A 27,347-nucleotide genomic window follows, 5' to 3' on the forward strand; every position below is an offset into this window, starting at 1 on the left:
CCAAGAATGAGTTAGCTGGAAAATTTTTAATGTCCAATAATGGACCATTATATTGGTATTATAAATTTACTCATTCAGGACAAATATTTCATATTCCCTATTCCCTATGGGAATCAACATCTATATCATGATGTGTCATGGCGTGAGCCAGATGTAGTTGCAGCATCTGCAACATAACTATCCAATGGTCTCATCACTAGCCCAATACTGGTACTGTCACAGGGAATCTTTTTTTTAAAGTTGCTTTACGTTGCACCGACACAGATAAGTCTTACAGCGACGATGGAATAGGAAAGGGCCAGGAGTGGGAAGGGATTGGCCGTGGCCTTAATTAAGGTACCGCCCCAGCATTTGCCTGGTGTTAAAATGGGAAACCACAGAAAACCATCTTCAGGACTGCTGACAGTGGGTTGACCCACTGTCCCCCGAATACTGGATACTGGCCGCACTTAAGTGACTGCAGCTATAGAGCTTGGTATAGGGGATACTAGAAACCGATGGGCGGACTGCTGACAGTGGGGTTCGAACCCACTATTCCCTGAATACTGGCCGCACTTAAGTGACTGCAGCTATAGAGCTTGGTATAGGGATACTAGAAACCCGTGGGCAGCATAAAAGCCCCCAGCCCAATGATCTTGTCATTATGCAGATCTAACCAATTAAGACCAATGATCTTGTCACTAGCCTGACCTAAGTTTCAAAACTGGCAACCTTGCATAACACACTGCAACAACATGTTAACTGCGCAATGTTGCACTCGTAACCTCTCTTTTGTGAACTAGTTAGTAAATTTTTTACGATGAAATCAACCACAATTTGTTCAGTAATACTACTTGCTATAGCCACACTTCGTGTACAGTATTGTACACTAGGTAAAATAACACCAGAGAAGGAAATAATTAATACCAATCTCTAGTTGTGGAGTTACAATTTACTATGTGTTTTCTCTTCTTTGCAAGAAATTATCACAATGTTATTTGATTATAAAAGGCACAGGTTAAAAGAAATGGAAGGAATATAATGTCTTATCCTGGAATAGAACTAAAGTCTTTAACAAGTTTTTTGATTTTAGAAATAGCAGTTGCATTAGTAACAATTATAATCCCTCTTTTTGTCTGGATATCAAAAGGTATCATCACTGATACACAAAAATAAAATACAGATTGAGGAATAAAGTTTTTACAAGTAGACTGTTAAAATACAAAGCAGTTTAGGAAATAAAATTTTAGTCTACCACTTTTTTTTGACTTAATAAATTCACTGCATTATGGTCTTGATGATAGGCTAATTTCCTAAACACTATCCACAAGCAATAAAGTGCAAAAAGTCCTGTGTTTCTTGATGTCATTTCACCTTTCAGTTCATTCCTAGCTTGACTCAAACACGTCCGATTGAAAAGTAGTACTAATCTGAGTAACAGCAACAGACGTTTTGCACCCAAAAAAAATGACAAAGGTTAATGAAGTGTATCAAAATTGAAACTGGGACTATTGCATAGATTTTTAATAAATTACACAAAGTGGGTTATTAGTATAAAAACGCATTTGAGTATTATCTAAATCACAACAAATTACGTAGCAAACTGTTTCTTCTGTTGCACCATTTCACGTAGATTATTCTCGCTGTCTTTCAAACTCCGCTCCAAATACTGCTTGTTGTTCTCAAGAGTCTTAATTCGATCGGAGCTAATTGCAGATTTTTTCTGCAAATTCTGACCGACCTCTGCAATGTCCGTCAACAAAAACATTCGCCCAACACTTTCATACGTCTTAGTTTCGGGTGGTAAAGCAGCGATTTCTTTAGCAGTTAACATTGCATGTTGCATTGAACGTTTGAGAGAGTCAATCTGGACATCTGCGAGTTTTAGCTTTTGAGTAGTTTCCAACATTTTCTGCTGCAACTCAGCGAAGGCCCTCTTCAGTTCAAGATCAACGGTTTTAGCCATTTCTAAAACTTAACGTATTCTTTCAAGTGATAAGCCCTTCTTCTGAAGATTTTATGATTGAGCACAATCTAACCTCAAAAAGTGTAGTGTGAGGTAACTGCGTTCCACAAACGAAAAATCTCTTCCCTTTGTATGCTGTGAAATCAGGAGTACTGCATTACTTTTAGAAATTCACAAAATATATTTCACTAACAAACCTAGACGTTATGAAATATACTAGAATCTAACGTCAGTAATATAATGCAACATGTTTCAAAGAACGATTATATTTCCACAGGATCAAAGAGAATGTGTGCACAGTATGTTAGCTAAGAATGTGGACGAAGAGGTTAAAGAGGTGTACCCAAAGAGAAATGTCAGTCAGAGAAGAAAAGTCTTCTATCCTCCTTGGTCTTACAGGTGATAGGAGTAAACGATAGAATAATAAATTTTCTTTGCTAAGGAAGGTGTCACATCGCGTCACGTCCTCATTCCTCATTGGATTGGACGGATTGGAGCCTAGCGCAAGGAGCGGCATTGGGAGTAACGTCACGTCCCAGCCTCTTTGCCAGTCCTTGGTTTGCAGCTTGCAGCTTCGCAGTCAAGCTCGGCAAGTGCTAGAAGTCGGTTGCAAGCGTATCTGTATTCGTAACAAGAAGTTGACAGGTAAGGCTATACATGTGCTCAGATTAACAATATTTTAAGTCTTCAGATAATTTATTGAAAATAATCTAATGTTAGTTGTTGAAGGCTGTAAACTTTCGCTCCACGTTAATCTTAGATTTGCAGTTGAGCTAAAATATTGTTTAGTTATAAGTTATATACTTATCGCTGTGATGAAATTGAAACCTGGAATGGGCCTAGGTTTCTGTCAAATTGGTCCAATTGGAACTTAAAATATTCCCATAGCTGTGAAGCAGGCAGTGTTGTTATATTGACAAATTATATCTAGTGTGGTAAAGTACTACGCGTATTTGCGTTCGGTAATTATATCCATTTTTATTCTTTTTCTTCCCCCATTCAAACTTAAGGACTTAAAGTACCATGCGTTCCCTTGTGGAAAATTGCGAAGGGGCACGTTAGAGTATAAGTTAAATGTTTAACTACCACACTTCAGTTAGGCCTACTTTCCATTCTCATAAATCTCTTTACAATTTGATTCGCTGCTCCGTATTAAGATTTAACAGCGTCATAGTGTAGGACAGTAAACTTCATTATCACTCTACCGGTCGTTCCATGTTAAGAAAACAGTATTGCTCTTAAGGCCGGTCTCCACTGATTAACATTTAGCAACAACATGTTAAATGTTAAAAGTGTTAAATGTTAACTGGTGACACCATCAGCATGTTAAATGTTAAATGTCAAAAACTGTTTCATTTAACATTGTGTCCACACTTAATAAACATGTTAAACTTAACATCTTTTATTTATATACAGGTAGTTCATCATATCAATTTATGGTAATACATTTAGATGGTGTCTAGTATTTTTAAATAAGGACAATGGACTCAGATGAAGAGGAATTGGCCTTTGTTATTGCCACTGTTGCAATTTAGAAAAGCAATTTTATTAGGCACATTTCCTCCCCTCACTCTGCTCATTGCTTCAAAAGCAAACCACTTTGAAGTATAAACTTCGTCAGCTCCCGACTACCGAATTTTCTGAACTTTCTGCAATTCTCGACTGTACTGGGAGCGGAGGGACGCTAGTTTTTTTTTTTTTTTTTTTCATTTACTCGCGGGAACAATTATAGATATTTTCGAGTTCCTGGAAACTGTCTGCTTTCTTCGCTTTATATCTGTATTCCTCTGAGACATCCCACAAATAAGGCCTTTCTATTATATCATTAAGTCCAGATTAATCTTCTTGCTCTACTCCATTCCTGACTATACATTTTAGTATAGTGCAGAGAGAACGACACACGTGCGTGTACTGTATTTGTAGCTTATAACAAAGAGGATTGTTGCGGAGTGTTGTAATTATAATCCTACTTCATGAGGAGCACGTCGTTTGCGTCGTTTAGGTTATGTGTTGGCATGGAATCATCATGGAAGTTGCCGAAGCTGTGCCGTCAACGCACGAACAACGAATTGACTTGACATGTTTTCCACTTGGAGCGGAAAACACGCCAACATGTTAAGTGTTAACTCAACATTCTGAGTAAACATGCAAAGTCAATTGGAAGACACAATCACAATATACATGTCAACTGTAACATGTGAAATTCAACATGTTGGTGTTAAATGTTAAACAGTGTAGACCGGCCTTTATGACAACAGGGTTGCCATATCAAACGGCTCTGCTCAACAGAATCACGAAAAAACCGCGGCATATACAGGGTTATTCACCTAACATGTTACACAGAAATAACTTCTAAACAATTAGATATCGGCATTCTGTTTTCATATTCGTAAGTGGTACCCAGGGTCTTATAAAATAACTTGCTACTTAGTCTCATGGGGTGATTAATAACCGAGATATTGATACTAACGGCACAAATTCATACAGCTGAACTAGAAGTTCAACTGCGTACAAGTTCAAATATGTAAGTATTTTTTTAAATCGGACAATTACTTTTTGAGATGTAAATAACACCATGCGCGGTTTTGCATGCCGCATCAGACGGCGTGAAGTCGGGCAAGGACATACTGAGGCGCAAGCTGCTTCCTGGCCTTGATTCCAGCCACAGAACGGATACCAGGCATGTACTGTAAACATAATGTGATGTACCGTAACATACCCTGGGTGTGCAATGGTATTGTATGACTGGCGAACACACAACGGGGAAGGGAGATTAAAGTTTTGTTTTGACATGTAATAGATTGCGCTCAGTTTAACGTTTTTTCTCACGGATGGGAATGGAAAGGATTTGGAAAGGAAGTCGACCGTGGCCTATCACAAAGGTACCTATCCGGTATTTGCCTGGTGTTGAACATGGGACACCCTGAAAATCACTGTCAGGTTGGGCGGGGCAGGACTCGAACCTACGCTCTCCCGAATGCACGGTACTACAGTCGCGCTGGAGCTCTGCGGAGATTAATGCCTGTAAAATAAAACAAATAATAGTGTTGCTGTCATCTCACCACGATCAGTTCTGAACATTTCCTTTTCTAGAAGGAGCTCTTCCGGTATTTTGTGTTATGTTTATTTCTCAACTCATACAGTAGTTTTAGTGTACAGTTCTTACTTGTGACAATTATAGCTTTCGTTATGTTCCTTTCAAGGTAAAGTACGTATTTTATTCCTGTTAAACACATCAGCCCTTTCTGTCCTGTCATGTGTTCGCCTGTCATACACACTTTGCAAACCCATCACATGTGTACGAGGTGCTTACATGCCTGGTATCCATTCTGTGGCTGAACTCACTCCCAGGAAACTGCTTGTGCCTCAATATAATCTCTATATAACTTGCTTTAATTAATACAATAATATATATATATTGTCCATATTTAGTATATTACAGCCATGCAATATCTGAATATACTTCTGAAAAATTATGATCCTAACATGTAAAAAAAAAAAAAAAATACTTGTCACTTTACAGAAAAGCCATTGTATATGAAATGTAATTATTGTGTTGCCTTAAAAAAGTATGTACTGTATTGTCCCTATCACGAGCCAGAGGCTCATGGGACCTTTTGTCACCAATAAATAAATAAATAAATAAATAAAATGTCCTTGCCCGACTTTACACCGTTTAACGCGGCATGCAAAACAGCGCATGCTGTTCTTATATCTCAAAGTAATTGTCCGATTTTGAAAATACTTACATATTTGAACTTGTACGCAGATGAACGTTTAAATCAGGTGTATGAATTTGTGCCGTTCCATTTAAAAATATGAAGTTATTATCAATATCTCGGTTATTAATCACCCCATGAGACTAAGTAGCACGTTATTTTACAAGACCCTGCGTACCATTTACGAATATGAAAACAGAATGCTGATATCTTTAATGGTTTAGAAGTTATTTCCGTGTAACATGTTAGGTGAATAACCCTGCATATCGGTGAAACTCTGTACTTAAGTTCAAAATAAAAGGAAGAAACTAAGCTGCAATGTACTTAGAATCTATCGTACAGGAGTTATAGAAGGGGATGGGGGAGATTTATTTATTTTTACACAAAATGGGTAAACTATTGCACATACAAAACCTCAGTACTGAAGTTTAATGCAAACTGGGAGAAAATAGAAAAAAATATTTGTATAGGTTCAGGATAGGGGATGCAATTAATTGCATTTAATACATTTGGCCGGGCAACGTCGGGTACTACTGTGCCGTCATATCGCCCCACGAAAAGATTGGTAACAATTAAATGCACTTATGAAAAAGTTGTAAAAATGTGGCAATCTAAAATGCGCTTCAGAAACAAAAGCTAAATAACAAAACCAAGCACAGATAAAAATCATAGCGAATTTCTGTATCAGTAGAAGCCATGCCGTGATGAATCTCTGCACACCGCAGCATCAAAATCTTGAGTAACAACTGCTGTATAGTACACGAATATTAGAACACACACAAATAGAGGACTTCTCTTCGACACAAAAGAGAATATGCTTCGACAGTGATAACCTGATGGAGATTCACAGCGCCACGGATTACGGATTGAATGTACCAGAACTCAGAAGAAAGTGATGAAAGGCAACAAAGCGATGGCTGTTCCCGTCAGTGTGATTCTTCCCTCCGTTTGTATTTCTGAAAGAGAAAAGCTTCAATAGTTATTTCACGGGCAAAAACATGCCCTATCCATATTCTTTCATAATACAATATAAAGTAAATTATACTATTCTTTAAGCACGAGGTATTATGAATGTCTATAATAAGAGGGGTGTGTTCACTCCTTGTAGGGCCGTAAGAGCAATATTAATTAGCGCTGTTAACGGAGCGGAGGCTCCGGGCGCATTCAATCGGTGCCTCCGGAGAACCTCCGATTGAATTACAAGCGCGTAGTTTGAACTTGGTACGGGAGAAATGAACGAGCATTTTCACAGGAATTTATAACTTGTCGCTATTATTGCGCGAAACTACGCTCCTCTTTTTTAAATGCTATTTGTTCGGGGCGTCGAACTATGAAGATCTTTTGCCCCTAATTGCACCATATGTGAGGAAACCTGTGTCTATTATGTAAATAGCGGAAGTGTAGTGTGTTGAATGTGAGAAAAGAACATTAAGGATGACACAAACGCCCAGTCTCCAGGCCAGGGATATGAATAATTTACAATAAAATAGCCCTGACCCGGCCGGGAATCGAACCCGGGGCCGTCAGGTGACAGGCGGACGCGTTGCCACCTACACCGCGAGGCCGGAGGTTACGAATAATTTGTGCCATGTTTTACAGCGCAGCACTTAGACTTGAACCGCTTGAACTCCTCCGTCCGCTCGTAAATAACCATCCCATACTTCTGCACGTCTTTCGCGTTTTTTACATATGTCCAGAAATTAAAAGCGAATTCAAATTTAACCTGAAACTACTGTATTAAATCGCCAATATAATGGGAATATTTCCAAATATGATAATAATAAACAAAGTGTACTGTGTAAGTTCTGCACAGGTAGGGCCTGCACTTTTCTGAGAAACAACTAAACCTATTTAGATATATTGTTTGTATCTACAGGGTTTATACCTACAGGTATATGGGATATGTATTTTATGTCGATATAATTACAAATGAGAGGATGCATTAATTATTCTGAATGACTATACGGTCTTTGTTAAGGGGTATTGTATGGAATATTGGTGATAGAGATCAATTTTTGTGTATGTAGGTAACTATTTTTATAGGGCGCCTACATCCATGGACGTAAGTTTGAAATTACAGCGCACTACGTCCTTACACTCGGAGCTACTGCTACGAATAGGAAGTGGCCCTCCGGTTAACCTCCGGAGCTCCTGACTGCTTTGCCTCCGCCGGTAGTACCGGAGATCACCGGAGGAGCGCTGTAATCGTATTATCCGATTCAATAAACAGGAGGACCGCCTCCTCTTCACAGCACTAATATTCATACTGTTTTCTTTACGTGGAATGAGCTTATAGCTGATGTACCCGTGCTTCGCTACTGAATTCTACATTGTATTCAGAATTCTGGGTTAGGAAGTGTACACGATGCGAGTAAGATTGTATTAAACCACATAGCTCTTAAGGTTACCCTAGAAACGTGACGAGGAAGTCGCCAAACGCCTTTTCTTATGTGAAGATTGGGTTAGGGAATTTTCATTTTAAAGGTAGGCCCTCTTACGTACAATCAGTCATAATCAAATTGGGGAGTTTTCATTATAATGGCAGGCACTCCCTCCACCTGCGTTTTTACATCCTTAGCCTTAATGGTTTTCCCAACTGAAATTAAAATAGGTTATTACAATGACGCTAGTAGGAATGTTTAAAAACAATGCTATCATATGAAATACTTGATCGAATGAAAAACCACAGATTTTCTCACTTAACGAACAGTACAACGCTGCTGATCTAACAGTGCAGAGTTTCAGAGCTCGCAGACAGCAGTGAACACACTTCAATTTGGGGGGTGGGCTAATAATGTAGAGTCCCAGGGGAAATCTATGCCCTTTTGATAATGTGTCAGATGATCTCAATTCTACTGGTGGGGAAAAAAACAATCGAGAAATACCATTGCTTTTAATGTTAATAAGGCAAATTTTTCCCTCAAGCCAGAGGAGAAACCCCCTCTTCACTGCTAATTTGGAATACAATGAATGTAGAATTTAATAAAAGTGAAGAGGAGGAAGCTTTTCTTAAGAAATGGTTCTTTTTAGGGTTAAATTTTGAGTTGCTTACCAAATTATGGTACTAGAATTTGGAATAGGCCGAAATTGTAATTCTAGACCAGGTCAAGAGTCTGTGCCATTATTCTATTGAATGTATACACTGATTATTCCAATCAGCGCATCAGAGTAGGGATCAAATAGCTGGTATACTATGAACCAGTGTGTTACGTACCAGCATTATCAGAAAATGTATGAACCAGAGGAATGGCATGCTAAAGAAGAAAGTTGTCTAACTCCTCAGGTATTTCCCACAAATATTCCGGCAAGCTGTTGCGCTCGGTACGCAGCAGTAACTCCATCTATCGAAGATGAGTGGCAGCATAAGAGACAAATATCACAATGCTCAATGTAATGTTATTGTTGATTAATTTTGAGCTTTCAATATTGTAGCCCTTCACATTTAGATTTCTTCCGACTCTGAAATACCATTCGTCATAGTCGGTACGGTGAAACTGAATAAACCATAAATGATCGGAAATTGTATTCTCTATAACTTTTGTTATGTAGTACTTTTCGTTCGGACCAATAACATAGATATTTAAAAATTAAATTTTAGGCACCTTCCCCTAAACTACCATTTCATCCAGGAAGAATTAAATTGTTTATACCTTAGACTGTAGTTTCTCATTCCCTGGCTCTATACCATATTCGTTAAATTCTGTTTACCCATTTTCTCCTGGCTTGGCGTTGATATGGACTTAGTAACAAAAATCCAAATTCGTTAATATGTTATAGCTGGTACAGTAAAAATGTATGACATAAATGATTGGAAATTTAATTCTATATAACTTTAGTTATGTGGTATTTATCGATAGGACCACTAATAACATAAATATATGAAAATTAAATTTTAGGCCTTCCCCTAAACTACCATTTCACTCAATGTGAATAAAATGATCTATAGCCTAGATTCTAGTGGCTCATTTCCCGACTTGACATACCAATTTTCATTAAATTTCTCTTCAGCTGTTTTCTCAATGCACATACGTACATATATACATGCAGACAGAAATTATGGGAAAGTAAAAAGTGACTTTCCTTGTTCCTGTGGACATGACCATTGCAGAAATACCATTCTTTTTAAATTGTGAGCCATGTACAGACAACTCCTATTTTATATATATACATACATAGATTTTGACTAGTAGATAAATTTCCCCTGGAGGCCTGGGTTCGATTCCCGGCTCTGCCACAAAATTTGAAAAGTGGTAGACTCGGGAGGTCAACTGAGTAGAGGTGGGTTCGATTCCCACCTCAGCCATCCTGGAAGTGGTTTTCCGTGGTTTCCCACTTCTCCTCCAGGCAAATGCTGGGATGGTACCTCACTTAAGGCCACGGCCACTTTCTTCCCTCTTCCTTGTCTATCCCATCCAATCTTCCCATCCCCCCGCAAGGTCCCTGTTCAGCATATCAGGTGAGGCGCCTGGGCGAGGTATTGGTCATTCTCCTCAGTTGTATCCCCCGACCCAATGTCTCTCGCTCCAGGGCACTGCCCTTGAGGCAGTACAGGTGGGATCCCTCGCTGAGTCTGAGGGAAAAACCAACCCTGGAGGGTAAGCAGATTAAGATAAATTTGCGATAATTTTCGTGAAAATCAGATGCCTCTAGCTTAAAAACTGATCACTTTATGTAACTTTAAAGTTCTAAAGACAGAATTTATTGAATTTCGAGAAAATCTATGGAAAATGGGGTGTAAGTTAGTACTCAGATTAGTGATTTAAGAAACTCATTCACATCATCAAGGAATATAAGCTTTGCATATTAAACTAACTTTCATAAATACGTAGGAGCTTTATTCTTTGCGTATTAAATATGTAAACATGTTCAAAATTTGAAAAAAGTGAAAAAGAAGTTTGTCTTGGGTGGCACTTGTATACGATGAAGTTTTGTCTTAAGATGTGCAAAATATGATTAGAGTAGTAATGTTAATAGTGGTGGATATTTTAAAAGATCACTCAAACTACACACAGTCTATATCCAATTACTGAATAATTTTTATATCGCTAATGTCAGACTCCATGGCTGAATGGCCAGCGTTGAGGCCTTCGGTTCAGTCTCCTGGGTTGGATTTCCGGCCGGGCCGACAATTTTAATCGCGTCTGATTAATTCTTCTAGCTTGAACTGTGTGTCAACACTTTCCTCTTCATATTCAGGCAATACACCACACCACCAACCACCGCTGTAACATGCAATAGTAATTACTCTTTGTATAGGGGGTTGGTGTCAGGAAGGGCATCCAGCCGTAAAACATGAAATCCACGTTATATCATATCTTGTATCCTGTAATAACAAAACTGATTTGTTGCTTACTTTTCTGGAATATTCTTAATTATGTATGGGTGTGCCTTTCGCGAACACAGTCTTGCTACTTGCTTTCCAACCAATGGGACTCGAATTTGCTAACCACGGTGTCTACCCATTTGGAATCAACGCATTAATGTCGCCTGGCCATTGGCACAACAAATCCAGTTTCCACTGTTCAGCATTCTCGAATGTTCTTTACTTCCAACTTTTTAGGTAGGTTTGGAGGAAGATTAATAATAATAATAATAATAATAATAATAATAATAATAATAATAATAATAATAATAAAGAGGAAAAGCTCACAATGTGCAGGAAAAAACAAATAGTTAACAATAGTTATTAGGATAGTCCCTCACTGCAAAGCATTTTCAATGAGCACTTCCTTTCACTGTATATCATTGCGTGATATCGATCACAGCTTCTGTTGCACAAAGCACAAACACAGGTGACGTCTGGATTGTGATATTTGCTAGTCATGCACACCTTGAAGTGGAAGCCATGAACGGTGTAGCATGTCACTAAATGTCTCAGCTCATAGTTCCCTTGTTGCCAATCACTGTAGATCATAGCGTCTGTAGCGTAGAACTCTGACCATATTTCATTTTTCTTTTTCCAAAGCACTTCCATGAGGCCTTTACATGAAGGAGTTGCTGGCAAAAGTAGCTGTAGTCGTAGTTCCTTAATGAAGAAAGGCTCCCTGGTGAGCTCGAATGCGAGATGAGAGGAAGATTAACTGCCTTGCAAATATTTGCAATTACAGTTCGATAGTCCAATCTTTGTTGACAAGAAATAACCCTGGGTATATTCTTTTTCATGGTAAAATGGCTAAAAGATGTGATCTAAGGAACTCGTCCAACCATGTTGCCAGTTACACTTTTTTTTCTTTTTTGATAGTGGCTTTACGTCGCACTGACACAAATAGGTCTTATGGTGACGATGGGATAGGAAAGGCCTCTGAATTGGAAGTGGCTGTGGCCTTAATTAAGGTACAGCCCCCCAGCATTTGCCTGGTGTGAAAATGGGAAACCACGGAAAACCATCTTTGGGGCTGCCGACAGTGGAATTCAAACCCACTATCTCCCAGATGTAAGCTCACAACCGCACGGCCAACTCGCCCGGTACATATTTATTAAGGACACCCGGAATGGATATTCACAGGGCCAGAAAATAAATTTTCTTATTTTTAATCTAAAATTAACTTTGGAATTTCAGCTTTAAAACGATACAGAAATCACTTTTGTGTGGTAAGTGGAAGTTTGTTTTAATATTAAATAGCTCGTGCATGAAAAGTAGTCGGTTGGTAGCCATCATGGCCGAAGTTATCTCTAAGGTTTCAATGAGAGTATTTCAAATGTAGTACTTCCATAATGAGGTGGGTGGTTTGATAACTGAGAAACCTATAACCATCCACGCAGTCTGCCTCTTGCTGTGATGGAAATAATAAGGCTTGATTTTTGGGACTTTGCACACCCTGGTCTATTAAAGGAATATCTGCACAGACTGACAGAAAATCCAAACGATAGTGTAAACAATGTTATCTGGAGTCAGATTCCCAAGACTGTGTTTGTAGGTATTTGTACCTTACACCTCGTTGATGCAGTGACATGTTCAAGGAAGGAAATGTAACAAGATGCAAGATTTTGGAAAAGTTGGTTTTGGGTGTCTAGTGTCGAACTGAGGCCATGCTAAGATGCGACAAACACTCTGAAAATTCCAGAATTTAACCTAGGAAGCCAGAAACCGACATAGTGCTGTAAAAAGAAAACTTATAGACCAGTTTGAAGAGGAGCATGAGCAAAGTTATGGGGCAAGCTTATTTTGACATTGACTGTGGAGACTGTTTTTCCATAAGTTAACTTTTTTATTACACATCTGAAGACAAACCTGGAAACGATAGAGAAACTGAAGGCAACATACTTGAAAAGGGTGCTCTGTTTCTCCAAATACACATCCTCTTGGCTTGTATGAATTGATCAGAGAGCCCTTCTTTATAGAACAGCTACAACTGAAGCTCTTACTACCAGCGATGTTAGCCTACCAGGACTTACTGAGGGAACTGCATGAGAAGAAACATAAGATATGGGAGGAATAATACGTTACTGAGACTATGGCAAGCCATGTATGGATGCAGGGAGGATACGAACTCCGCCACACAGTGACAAGAATCTGAGTGCATGGATTTTACTACAAGCTGTGCAACATCCAGAGTTTCACGAGGCCGGCACGAACTGTACATGCCCAAGGTGCGGTGACCAGTGTGAGATATCGCGTGTTAAACTGCAAGATGAGAACAGATTTGCTGGTGAAATTCTGTAGTGAATAAGACCTGTAAATAAAATTTGTAAATTCATGTACTTCACACTAAATGGTCACTGGCTGCAATAAACATAACTTAATGTACCTTTTCTCAGGTTCTACATGTAGGAGCACGAAACATTTATCGAGGATCTCTAATGGCTTAATTTCAAATTTCTAGTCACTTCAATGAAAATTATGTTCTGTAAAGTGTACATTTTTGACACTTTTAAAAAGGATTATATTTATTACATCTGAGGCACAATTTTAATTGTATATGTTTCAGTAGCTAGTCAAGGTACATATTCTAAAACACACAAGTTTCATATGTCTGTCATAGTTTTTAAGAATAGGTACATCAAATTTATCTTTGCAGAGATAGGGCATTCTGGGTCCCTTCAACAGCTCTCCAGTTTCTTTTCTGATGATGAGAGCTTTAAGTTATGACAGGCGGTATGTCATACAGTACTTCCTCTTCATGAGACTAAAAGTCCAGTCACAAAAGTTTTGCATGACCCACCGACAGAAGGAATTTCATCATGTAAACCTGAAAAAACTCTCCATATGATATGTTTATTTTGTGCGACGCACTTATCAGCGTGAAGAAAAAAATCACAGCACTATGACGGGGCAGAATTTCCATTTTGGTTTATCTTAAAGTACTGACCAATGTAAGTTGATTTGTCAGCAGGTTCTGAGCAAGAGGAATGATGTGTCCCATTTGTCTGTAGTAATATTTCTCTTGCTGTGTAAAATTGCCCCACCAGCCTCTTGACACTTTGAGCAGTACTGTTAGTCGCTGAAAACTGTCCAGCAGGCTACTTCCATGACGCGTAGTTTGATGGATCTGTTACAGCCCAAAATCTATATATATAAAATAAGTGTTTTGCCTGTGCATTGCTCAGAATTTGAAATGAATGATATTTCTGTATCTGTCATGTCCACAAGTAACAAGGAAATGCATTTTTTTACTTTTCCGTAATTTGTCTGTCTGTACACGCATCAATAGAAAACGGTTGAAGAGAATTTAAGGAAAATTGGTATGTAATGTCGGGTGATGAACCACTGCAATCTAGGCTACAAATTATTTTATTCATGTTGAGTGAAATGGTAGTTTAGGAGAAGGCCTGAAATGTAATTCTCAAATAAATTATTTATGTTCATAGTAGTCGTATCGATAAATACTACATAACTAACATAACTTTAGTTATGTCTTAAGTTAGTGGTAGTTATGCAAGAAGTTATCAAATTTCCGATCATTTAAGTCTTATACATTGTTACCTTACCGCATATAATCAGATATTCAAGAATTTGGATTTTTGTTACTAAGTCCCGAGTCACGACAAAATGGGTAAACAGAATTTAGTGAAAGTCGGTATGTAAAGTCTGAGAATAAGGAACTCGAGTCTACAATATAAATAATTTTGTAGGACACCCTAATATCATAGAGTCGAAAGAAAACTAATGTGAAGGCCTGCAATATAGAGAGCTCATAAACTTTATCAACAATAACATTACATTGACCATTGTTTGTTGTGATGTGCTTTTTGTCTTCTGTTTCCTCTCATCCCCAATAGATAGGATTACTGCAGCATACCAAGGTTTTTTTAATTTGCTTGACGTCGCACCGACACAGGTAGGTCTTATGTCGACGATGGGATAGGAAATGAATAGTGGTGTGAAGGAAGCGGCCTTGGCTTTAAGGTACAGCCTGGTGTGACTGGTGTGAAAGTGGGAAACCACGGAATAACATCTTCAGGGTTGCCGGCAGTGGGGTTCGAATCCATTATCTCCCAGATGCAAGCTCACAGCTGCTCGCCCCTAACCACACGGGCAACTCGCCTGGTCGTACAGACTGTAACAGCCTGCCTGTATATTGGCGGGAAGTAGCTGGGGAGTAAGATAACTTCTTTAGCATGCCATTCCTCTGGTTCATACATTTTCTGACACATCTGGTACGTAACACGCTGGTTCATCATAGTATTCGAGCTATTCAATCCCTACTCTGAGGCACTGATTGGAATGAGTAGTGTGCATATTTAACGGAATAATGACAGGAGTGTTCACGGCAGTCTGCGACCTGGTTATTCCAGTTCTAGAACTTTGGACTCTTAGATCGGCACCGTTGTACTGTTCGTTGAAAGTGAGAAAGTGTGCGGTTTTTCATTTGATAGAGTATTTTATGATAACATTGCTTTCAATCGCTACATTTCTACTGACGTTTTTGTAATGACCTATGTTGAATTCAGATAGGAAAACCACCAAGTCAGTCTTTCTGAGAATCCCATAGCGAAAGACGGGTACATCAGCTAGTCTTAAATAACTCAAAACAGCACTCCATGAACATACTGTGATGTCATAGCAGGAGAAGAGGCAATAACACCCACGTAGTGTGTTCTAGTTGGAAGATAGGTGTTGGGTTTCTCACCGGCTTGCCGGCGGACTTGGGCAAAATAAAACAGCTCCTGCAGACCACACATATACGCCCTGTGGGTGGAGGACGGAGACGAGTACACCTACAGTATCCCCTGCCTATCATAAGTGGCGACCAAAAGGGGCAACCAAAGGATGCTGAATTTTGAACCATGAGATTACTTGTGATTAGTACCATCACATGACGAACACTATAAGTTGACTCTTCTTGAAATTAGTACACTATATACAGAATACCATGGGTCTGTGGGTAGATCACTTTGGGTTTACAGTATCCCTGTATCTGCCACTATGACAGGCTCCCCTGTCCAGCTTCGGTTGGAACACCCCAAGGACAAAAAAAGCCTACTCACTGGTATGTTTAATCATCTGGTTGTGGACATCTTGGGTCTGCGTTCTGAGGAACAGCACGGGTCTGCGCATTGCCTGTGATTAGTACCACTATATAACACCGTGGGTCTGTATTGCTTGTGATTAGTACCAGTATGAGAGACACTGTGGGTCTGTTGCCTGTGAAGTACCCACTGTCTAAGGAATGCCATGGGTGTGCGTTGCCTATGAGTGGCATCATAATGTGCGCAAGACCATAGGTCTGCGTTACGCTGTGCATTGTAAATTTTCAGAGAGTAGGATCATGATGTAGGGAACAATGCGAGTCTGTTCTGTTACTGGTGATTAGTACCGCTACATGTGAACTACCATGGTTCTAGTTTACTAGCGATAAGTACTATTGAGGGGCCATTGACCTGGATTTTGGATTCCTTTAGACAACAAGCACAGTTGATTCAGGATTGTGCTTTTGTGCTTTGGAAACAGCCCCCTGGTCAGTAGTACAATTTTTGTAAAAAAAAAAAAAAAAAAAAAAAAAAAAAATTAGGGGAAGGTGGGGTAGTGTGGGTCAGATCCAGTAATTGTTTTGAATTCATGATCATTGTTCTTTATAATAAAGTTTTGAATTCAAGTCAGTGAATGAATGTTCGTATTTTAAATTGTCTACACATTGTCTTATTTCATACAATTAGGGTCAGATGACCTAGATGGTAGGCCCCTTTAAGCAAGCATAGTCTATTAAAATACTTTGTATTTGTATTCGGTGCAGGTTTAGAGATGTCATCGTTTTTTACTTTTTTTCCAGTAGTTTGTGCGCGCTTGTTAGTCTTAGGTAGTTTGACATGGAAGAACAGATCTGACTTACATAATTCCATTCTGTATAATAGTTGTCAACAGGTACATAGTACTGAACGTTCTAAAGAGTTGGGCTATCTGTGCAAGCACGGAAACCTCTCCAGAAAAGTTTTGGTAGAAGTCAAAGATTTTCACACGATAGGCAATGTTTTTTGCTGGATTTGCCGCTCTTTGTGGAGCTGTGGGCCAGGCATTGTCAGCAGATTGGGAGGGGCTGAGAGTGCTGGCCGGAAGGCAAACATACAGCGAGAAGGAAATGACTACCCTCCTGCATGTTCCCACCTGATTGTATCAAAATCAAAGATGTTAGATTCCAGCTTTCAGTGAAGATAAAGTTGTTGGTATAAGCCAGACAGCTTTCTAAATTTCCACTTAAATGAATAATTTTCTGTAACTTTGTATTTCAGCAGATGATCCATGTAAACTATAAACAAAGGTGAAAGATTACAGCCTTATCTAACCCCTGTCCACGAATGTCGTCGTAGCAAGGGGAGAGGTAATACTCCCATGTGACAGTTGGGGGAGGGTCCTAATCAGCTTGCCGGTGGACTTCAGCGAAATAAAATGGCTCTCGCGAACCAAACGCACAACCCCATATGGGTGGGGGATGCAGACGAAGAATACACCCATGGTATCCCCTGTCATAAGAAGTCTAAAGGGGGCGACCAAAGGATGATGAAATTAGAACCATGAGACTACGTGTGATTAGTCCCATTATGTGAGGAACAAACACCATGCGTCTGTGTTGCCTGTGGGTGGTATGATGTGTGGTGCACCGTGAGTTTACATTAGTACCCCCAGATGAGACACAAAGCGTATACGTGGCCTGTGATTAGTTCCACTATGCAAGGAGCAACATGGTTCTGCTTTATGAGTGATTAGAACTATCGAGGTGTCGGTGACCTGGATTTTGAATCCCTTTGGACAACAAATATCCCACCAGAATGAGGCTTTGTGAATTGGATCCACTGATTGTTTTGGATTCATGGTCATTTTTTCATTTGTTTTAGATTTGTCAATGGATAACATTTTGAAGTTCTAATTATCATTTCATTTATTGCACCTCTTACCATTACGGGCTGATGACCTGGCAGTTAGGCCCCTTTTAAACATAGTCTACCCTTGTAAGTACCTTGAACCAAGAACTCTTTCTACCACCAGTTCTTGCTGCAGCCTGATCGTCAGCATAAATTTCTTTGATTACATGTAATAATTTACTCGTAATCCCATAACGAGGGCCATCCAGAAATTAGGTTTACCTATTTTAAAAAAAGACAACATAGTTACATGAAAAACTTCATTGGCACCAGATACAGCAATGTTGGAGCCATTTTTAGACATAATCTCCACCAGAATTGAGACTCTTGTCATATTGTGGGGTCAACTTTTGTATTCCTGTGTCTTAGAAGTCTGTGGCCTGGGAATGGAACCAATGTGTCACAATCATCTTCGGCTCTTTGTCAGTGTGTAAATGTGGACAGGACACTAATTTCTTGAGATGCAATTTCCATAGAAACTTTACCACAAACCTCGCAGGTGGTGGGAGGGATAATACAAGCCACCATTTGTCACAACTGCTTATTTTCTTCGTGGGGCCTCTAAATATTAGTTCCTAATTAGCATCGACCTCTTAAGATCTTTTGCTACCATGTTTTTCCTTCATTCCCACCTATATACATGCTCCCTTCACAAAGCTGCAGGTTGTTCTTATTGGGTCTTGAATTTTTTCTCTTCGCCTGGTAGTCCTAGAGTGGAGAGTCTGATTCTACCCAGTGCCTCACATTTGAAAAGTGTTCAGCTGATTCCTCTGCTTCATTGCCTTTCCTATATATATTGTCTTACTACTCCAGGTGTTTTTTTCAGATGGCAGTGTCCTGTCAACAGTCCTACCCATCTTATATTTTCTCTGCTGAGTTTCAGCAGTTCTTTAGTATGCTTCTTGTTTGGTCCTTTTATAAGTTCCTTTGCAAGCCTGCATCCTGGAGTATTTTTCCAGTTTTCCATTTTTCTTTTTTACCCATTTTCCTATGAGTGTCGGGCTTGTCCATAGGAAATCCGCATACAGGTTCTGGGCCTACAAAATGTGTTTCTGCCCCTTTCCTGGCCAGTTTATCTGCCTTTTCATTTCTTTCTATACCCTGGTACCCATATGTTGACAATGTTGTACTTTGAGAGCTTCAGGAGAAGTGAATGGCAATACCAGACAATTCAGGATATTATACGGACTGCTAGTGCCGTAATGACCACTTGGCTGTCCGTGAATGTTCTTATTCCTATAGTTCATTTTCAGATTTTCTTAGACATGTTGTGATAGCTATCACTTCAGCTTGAAAGACTGTAGTGTGTTTGCCCAGGCTCATCTGGATTGATATCTGAGGTCTTCCCCCCCCATTTATCCCTCCTCCTGTGCCATCCCCAGTCTTTAAGCCATCACGCCGCTGCTATTGCGCAGCTGATAACAGGTGGGACTTGTATGGGTGGTATACGATTGCATCATAGATCTGTTGCGTATGCTCATATTTCCTGGCTAAACAAGTTTACAAGAAAAGGAATAGGGAAGCTTAATTTCTGGATGACCTACAAACCTCGGTATGGCTAACGCCTGATGTAGCGCTCTATAGATCTATGAAACTTAAACACAACTGTCTATTTCTGTCAGATCATGTTATAGCTACCTGCTGCATATGGCTCATCTGTGATCTAAAACTACACTGGTTTTCATCCAGCTTACTTTCTGAACCCCTTTCCAGGAAAAAGTAAAAAATGCCATTGGAAACCTTGCCTGGCATTTTTTTTTTTTTGCAAGTTGCTTTACATCTCGGCGACGCAGATAGGTTTTATGGCGATGATGGGACAGGACAGGGCTAGGAGTGGGAAGTGGTCGTAACCTTGAAGGGACAGTCTGGAGATACAGATTCTTACCTAATACATGGATTTTCACGTAACTTTATGGGAATGTTACCTAAAGAAAAGTAGGGATATCACGAACATTTCATATCCAACTAACACGCCCCTTGCAGTCTGGGTCACTGCGTCCCGAAGCATGTTGCTCTACCGTTAGCATGAATTTCCCAAAATTGCTAAGTAAACACAGTAACTACATCCTGGTTGCATATTTCTGATAAGTAATGGCAACATTGTCTTCCTGTTCAAGTAAAGCATTGAGGCATGATGCTAGTTCAGATTGGCCCACTGGTGACCCGAAGGTAGTTTTTTAATATCACTTCAGGTTATCCTGTGTTCATATTGTTTAACTTATCTTTTGAGCATGATTATGGTGAATGAAGCCTACAGTGTTGCTGCCCTCAGATGGCAGATTGTTGTGTAATATAAAGAGTACCACCCTTTTAATATATCGTATAACCTGTTCCATTTTACATTGCTCTAGGTAAGCGAATATAAGTTCTAAGATTTTTATTTATTGGAGTAGTTATCAGCCTATTTGTCTTCCTTAGATCAAATTTACAAGAACACAACGTAAAATCAACAAAATTCACTGCAGCAGGGAATGTGTTTAAATAGCTTTTACGAAAAAGAGAATGAAAATATTTTTGAAGTGTTTATAATTATTTTCATGAAATTTGAGATGATAATGAAGATTCGGAATTATGCACTTCTTTAAAAAGCACTGTGTATTGATTTTTTGGTGTCTAATTTATGTAAGGAGATATATAGTACTAAAATTTGTGTAATTTTTTATGTTACCGAGCTCGATAGCTGTAGTCGCTTAAATGCGGCCAGTATCCAGTATTTGGGAGATAGTGGGTTCGAACCTCACTGTCGGCAGCTCTGAAGATGGTTTTCCATGGTTTTCCATGGTTTCCCATTTTCACACCAGGCAAATGCTGGGGTGTACCTTAAGGTCACAGCCATTTCCTAAGACCTATCTGTGTCGGTGTGACGTAAAGCCAATAGCAAAAAAAAAAATTGTTCTATTTTGTATTTGAAGACCCCTACTATTTGAAAAAATTCTGCAACAAAAATTCCATTCACACGTTTCCTAATATAGCTGTGGTACATATAACAAACAGATTTACATTTGGCATAATATTATGAGAGAAAAGTGGGAATAATATGTAAAATTATAATTCGAGGGAAAATGAAAGCAGAGCAGCCCATTTTGCTGTTGCAGACTGGCAAAGCATTATTAAAGTGATAAACTGTTAGAATTCAACAAAATATCTCCGTGACGAGAAATAGGAAACTCAATCCTTTAAATTTCAGCCATAAATTTGTTTTTGCCAAAATGACCAAATTATTTTTTATCTCCAGACTCACCTTAATTAAGGGACAGCCCCAGAATTTGCCTGGTGTGAAAATGGGAAACCATGGAAAAGATCTTCAGGACTGCCAACAGTGGGGATCGAACTATCTCCTGGATACTGGCCATACTTTAGCGTCTGTAGCTGTCGACCTCGGTAGCGGGTATACCGATCAATGAAATACCTCGATAGTTGTAATACTTCCGGTTTCCTTGTTCATAGACAGGTGCGGTTACTGCTTTCATCCAATCAGAAGGTACCTTGCTAACATTCCATGCTAATCTCATTACTAGAGGGCAAATTTTTACATATTTATAAATAAATTTACTTGTTTGGGACAAATATTTCAGGTTCCCTATGGGAATCGTCTATATCAGGGGTTTCCAATTTGTAAGGGTTTCGAGGGCCATATTGGAAACCTTAGTCATGTTCGCGGGCCGCACTTAAATAATAGGCCAATTTTTGCAAAATTCTGCATATAGTAGGCCTACAGAAATACCATTATGAAAAAAGATATGCATAATTCAATTGAAAATTTTAATTACTTAGGTAAAACATTATTTTACAATTGCATAAAAGTGAAATCTGGAGCCGGGCTGAGCGGCTCAGATGGTTGAGGTGCTGGCCTTCTGAAGCCAGCTTGGCAGGCTCGATGTTGGATAATTCCGAAGGTGTTCAAATACGTCAGCCTCGTTTCGACTGATTTACTGGCACGTAAAAGAACTCGTGCGCAACAAAATTCCGGCACCTCGGCGTCTCCGAAAAACATCAAAAGTAGTTAGTGGGACTTAAAAACTAATCGTTATTATCTGAAATTTGGATTTTTAAATTTTTAAAAATGAAAAATAATCCATTCAGATCAAGTGATTTTTAAAAAATGAATGTAGTTTGAACTTGGGTCTATAACGAATATAAAAATTAATAAATTTTTGAACGACCTATAAAATATTATTTTCTAACTATTCACATTATTTATTAAAATGCTCTCACGGGCTGCATTATATGGCTTCGCGGGTCTGTATTTGGATACCCCTGATCTATATCATCTGATGGCCAGGCAGGCATCAATTTTTCATAATGAGTCTTTCATAGTGCATTGGCACTGCCGGTGGCTCCAAGTAGCCTACACAGCGACCTGCATGGTATGCACTAGCCATGCATCTTGGTAGATGTGCTACATACCTACTGATGAGCCCAACTTACTACACTGGGGCAAAACTCTGGCAACCAGGAATGAGTTAGCTGGAAAATGTATGTGCAATAATGGACCAACTACCATACTGGTGGCATATTTGCAAGTTTTGGTTTGTTTCAAGATACAATATGCCCAAAAGAAGTCAAGACTATTCATTACAAACCATTATTCTCGTCATTATTCCGTGCTGAAAATAGCTAATCGCAAAGTTTACACAAGGAGTAATAGGTGGTATTAAATTTACTTGTTGTGTAAACTGTGAAAAGGCTATTCATACTGTTTAAAATAGATTGGCTAAGTTTTGTAGTGCATATATAAATGCATAATTGAAGTTTTTATGGTTTTGTATAAAACAACTTGTAATATTGTATTTTGATATTAAAATCGGTACATCAGTGCAAAGAGATGAATATGTAAAAATTCAGTTTGCCAGTTTACAATGGGATGAAACAGAAGGGAGTGCAAAATAATCTGAATGCAGGGTATAAGAAGTTTGATTATGGAATGAAATTGAACCCATCAAAAACAGAAGCATTGAAAATCAGCAGACATAATACAGAATGCAACATAAAAATACAGGACCACCAAGTTGAAGTAGTACATCAATTCAGTAATTTAGGAAGCGTAATGGCCATAAGAGTAACCAAAGGCTCTTTTACAGTATCGTTAGACACCTACTATGGGATGAGAAGGTTCCGTAAAGAACAAAAATGACCCTGTTCAAGTCATATTTCATTCCCATTCTTACATATTCTCTGGAAACCTCCACACTAACATCAAAGGATTGTAGTAGGATTCAAGCCTGTGAAATGAAATTTCTTTGAACTGCCTTTCAAAAAACACGACTTGATCACGTGAAAAATGAGATCGATCTAACCTAGTTCTAAATTAATTGATGGAGGAAAGACTTAGATCATCTGGACTTAAATGGTTTGGGCATGTTAAATGAATAGCACAAGATTACCATGTGCTTATTTGGAAAAGAGAATAACAGGTAGAAGACCAGCTGAAAGACCAAGGAGATGGATGGACCAACTGAGGGAAGACATGGAGAGAAGAGGACGGAATTGGGAATCTGTCTTGGACAACAAAAACTTTTTGAATAGGCAACTTTGGAAAACGCTCATTTTCAAACACCCTACCTGGCTCGCTGGAAGGGCAAACCGATGATAATGCATTGTTGTTGAGTCGACAGTATTAACAAGAGCCTGACAATGTGCATATTTTTATCCGGTGGCGTTATATTTGGTTCGTACGTTGGAATCTTAGAAAAATGTTTTAAAGAGACCTGAAATAGCAGACAGGTGAGATCCTTCCTTGATACTTAGCAGGGACCAACCTACCTGTCCCAAAAAGTATTCTTAAACAATGAAAACAGGAACAGTCTGAAACTAAATGTCACCATTTATTTGGGCTGTTAGGCAAGTTGTCCATCCATAATGTGTGGCCGCGATGAAGTAGAGGTTCTATGAGGTGCCTAACAATTGCAGTGAACTTGGGTGTATTAGAAGAAATAACTAAAAATTGTCTTCTGTGTAAATCATTAATGACAAGTTTGGGATTCAGAGTTCATGTTTTTATGCCAAACTGCGAGGTCTTCAGGGGAATGTACTGTTTGAATGAGTGTCTGCCTTTCCACAATGTGAGGGATTCATCTATTGCAATGTTTTGATCCAGGAGGTACATGGACTTCAATTTGAGATAGTCTAGAACAGGTGCAATTTTTTTGAAGTTTCATGGGACCCTGAAAATGGGGTTTGGTGATATTGTCAGTGAAATGAAATCTTATGCTTTCAAATCTATCAAGTGAGATGACTGAATTAAATATGGGAGTAGCTAGTAAAAGGCTTTTTAAGAAATAGGACCTCAGTGTGGGTTTTTAACAATGCCCCTCAGCATATATCAGGGATGGTGAACCTTTTCCAACTAGTGTGCCTCTAAGTCTGGGTTATTATTCTCAACTGTCTACTGTGCCACTTGTTATTTTCTTTGGAATGGCTATATCCTTCTCCCTCCCACCACCACGAATTCTGTCCCTAATTCCATATTATGTTTCATAATATGTTCTTACACACATATATATATATATATATATATATATATATATATATATATTGTAAAATAATACATTTGATTGCATGTTCCGTGGTGGTATTTTGCCAATACCACAAAAATAATTTTTAAATATGTAAGTTTTAAGAATACCTAACATTTGTAAAAATGATATATAATAAGCGACCATTGTAACACACTTCGTCATTAAGTATTATCAGACATAGAAATCAAAAATACTATTATTGCCAAGGGACATTAAGTGAAATACCATTCTCAACTTTAGTGTGAAACTTGTTGCTGAATCTTAGTATCCATGTCGTTTGTTCGGTTCACAACTTGTCTTCAATAGCACACAAGAAGCACTTAGGTCTGAACCAAGACCGTTTCTAACTGTTGACTTCACAATGTTCATTGTAGGAAATAGCTGCTCGCAGGCGTAGGATGACCAGAACAAAGTAGCGTCGTAGTACGTTTCTTCATGGCCAAAAACATTTGTGGAAGGCTGTTCCACTGAAAATATGAAGTTCTCTGGCTTGTCGAGAGTACTCACCATCAACAGCTCATTCAATTTTCACGAATGTACGAATTTGTTTACCCATACACTGCTTTCTTGAAATTCAGTCAACTCCATTTGTAAGCTGTCAATTTTTAACCACTCAAAACCACCTTAATATCACTCAATTGTCCAATATGAGGTATTGAAATAAAGTGAGATATTTTCTCCAAATCTGGAAATTTGGATAATCTCTGGCAACTATTTGTTTTACAAAGAAAAAAAGTTACATACTAAGAATAATTAAGCGCTGTTGGCAACCACACACAAGACAAACTTCACTAATTGACTGATGTGGGTGAGCGAATGGCTCGCCGGGCGCATCTGACATTTACTTTACTTGGCTTCCGGACTTATCAGTGTAGCAATGTTGCCATAATGCACTTCCGAATGGAACTAGAATTCAGATTTTCAGTATTTATTTCTTAAAACTGAAACACTATGACTATACGATGCACGAGATGTGTATTGTCTGTAGTACACGACGTACATAAAAACGTCAATATGTGCATGTGGTGTGCCACCAAAATCGTGTTCGCGTGTCACCAATAGACACGCGTGGCATAGGCTCGCCATCCCTGGCATATATAATGCAGACTATGAACATCTCCCCCACAGTAACTGGAACCTATTCATTTACACTTGACCTAAAAGGAAAAAACATACCATGAGCTATGTGCTGTTTTGCATAGATATTTGTCTGTTCCACTATCATACTCACGAATTCACATGTAGAAAATAATTGAAATATTGTCATGGGATCTAAACAATTCCTCGCAGCTTCTTGTGACCTGTAATTTCCCGTAAAAACTTCTTTTGCCAATATAATTCCCCATGTCTTCCCAAACTCCTGACCAGCAACACAATTACCCGTGTTTTGTGGTGTATTTACTTCACCACATTCACTCTCACTGTCGCTACTTTCACTTTGACTCTACATCTGAATCATCATTCAGAGAAACCAAGATTTCCACCTCATCATTCACTAAAACTTCACTAATATTGGAATCCGCGATTACAAACACGTGTTTAGCCACCATTATGTAAACACAACAAAACAAAAACTCTTTGAAATCCGATTTCACATGTAATCAAAGCGAAATCAATATTTTTATACCAGAGACAAAAGACCGAAGCTTTCTCCATCAATATAACCCAACAGAATGGTAATAGTTATGAATCCAGGCACGAGGTGGAAGAACAAAGTGCGTGCAGGTAACGGCACTCCGCGACAGAGCGGCAAGGTCATGATGTGCAGTACACGGCATAGCACGCTGAGCGGTTAAAAGTGAGAACACTATCTAAGCTCACTCTAAAATTCTTTGGGTTTGCACAGTGATAGATAGAATCCTTCCCAGGAGATATGGTGTGGCCTAGAAGCTTCTGTTGTAGATGAAAAGCGCAGACTTGCGTCTTGTTGGGATTTGGTTTCAACTGATTCTTCCTGTAATAGGTGGGGAGTTCTTCCAGAGCATCAAAGCTTTTGCTCAACTGTCTCAAACTGGCTAGCTTGTGCTGTAATAGCACGATTGTCTGCGTAGATGAAACTTTGTTCCTTCTGGTAGAGGCAGGTCATTGGTGTAAATGGGGATGGTGCAAGGACACTTCCTTGGAGTAACCCATTCTTCTGGGATCTCCACCTACTCCTGTTCCCTCTGAAATTCAACAAATCCTCTGTTTTGAAGGAGGTTCCTTACAACACAGGTGAGTTCATAATCTTTGGTGATAGTTATTCCAGGAGAAGTCTGTGGCTGACTGTGTCATAAGCCGCTGACAAGTCGAATACTGCCTCTGTGATTTGTAGTCTCTCGAAACTGTCTTCAGTATGTTGTATCAGTTTCAGGACTTGTGATGTGAAGTATGTCTCTCTAGCACCTTAGAGATGGCATAACAAGGATATAGGTCAGTAACTTTTAGTCGTCCTGATCTTTGCAGGTTTATGAACAACAAAGACTAGGTTTTCCTCCAGATTTTTTTAGGAGTTTACAGGACTGAACACAATTGTTAATTAACTCGGTTAAACGTCTAATTGTTATACGGCCAAAGTTCTTCAATTGTTCAACTCATATATAGTCCAGAACATTCTTACACATCCTAAATACTTTTTCCAATTCCAAAACGGTAAAAGATCCAATTGTCGGAATATTTTCTTCTTCCCAGACTTAACATACCGAGGATGTTTACTGGTGGTGATAGTCTCTGAAAAGTCTTTTAGGTAAGGAACATGAATTATGAATTCTTACAAATGAAGGGTGTGTACTGGGGAATTGCCAATCTGATATAAATTTTGCACACATTAAATGAGTCAAGAATAACACAATGGCCAAAAATGCTACTTTCAGAAATTAACTCATCCAA

At 38.9% G+C, this 27,347-nt stretch overlaps 1 protein-coding gene and 1 long non-coding RNA gene across 2 annotated transcripts in view; one reads left to right on the forward strand and one right to left on the reverse strand.

Annotated features, from left to right (window-relative positions):
• Positions 1 to 911: 911 nt before the first annotated feature.
• Pfdn1 (prefoldin 1) lies at positions 912 to 2,266 on the reverse strand. The gene has a single exon (XM_067155047.2). The coding sequence runs from the start codon at positions 1,943 to 1,945 to the stop codon at positions 1,571 to 1,573; it is 375 nt and encodes a 124-aa protein (XP_067011148.1). The 5' UTR covers positions 1,946 to 2,266; the 3' UTR covers positions 912 to 1,570.
• Positions 2,267 to 2,495: 229 nt separating this feature from the next.
• The window catches only part of LOC137502436 (uncharacterized), a 48,738-nt gene continuing 23,886 nt past the window's right edge, over positions 2,496 to 27,347 (forward strand). Inside the window, exon 1 of the long non-coding RNA XR_011018801.1 lies at positions 2,496 to 2,590. This is a non-coding gene — a long non-coding RNA (uncharacterized lncRNA). The remainder of the gene's footprint in view (positions 2,591 to 27,347) is intronic.

The sequence above is a fragment of the Anabrus simplex genome, chromosome 10, assembly GCF_040414725.1.
Source record: "Anabrus simplex isolate iqAnaSimp1 chromosome 10, ASM4041472v1, whole genome shotgun sequence".
Taxonomy (NCBI): Eukaryota; Metazoa; Arthropoda; class Insecta; order Orthoptera; family Tettigoniidae; genus Anabrus; species Anabrus simplex.

Excerpts from the sequence above, each read along its gene's own strand:
- Pfdn1 (XM_067155047.2), bottom strand. The coding sequence starts at position 1,945 with ATGGCTAAAACCGTTGATCTTGAACTGAAGAGGGCCTTCGCTGAGTTG.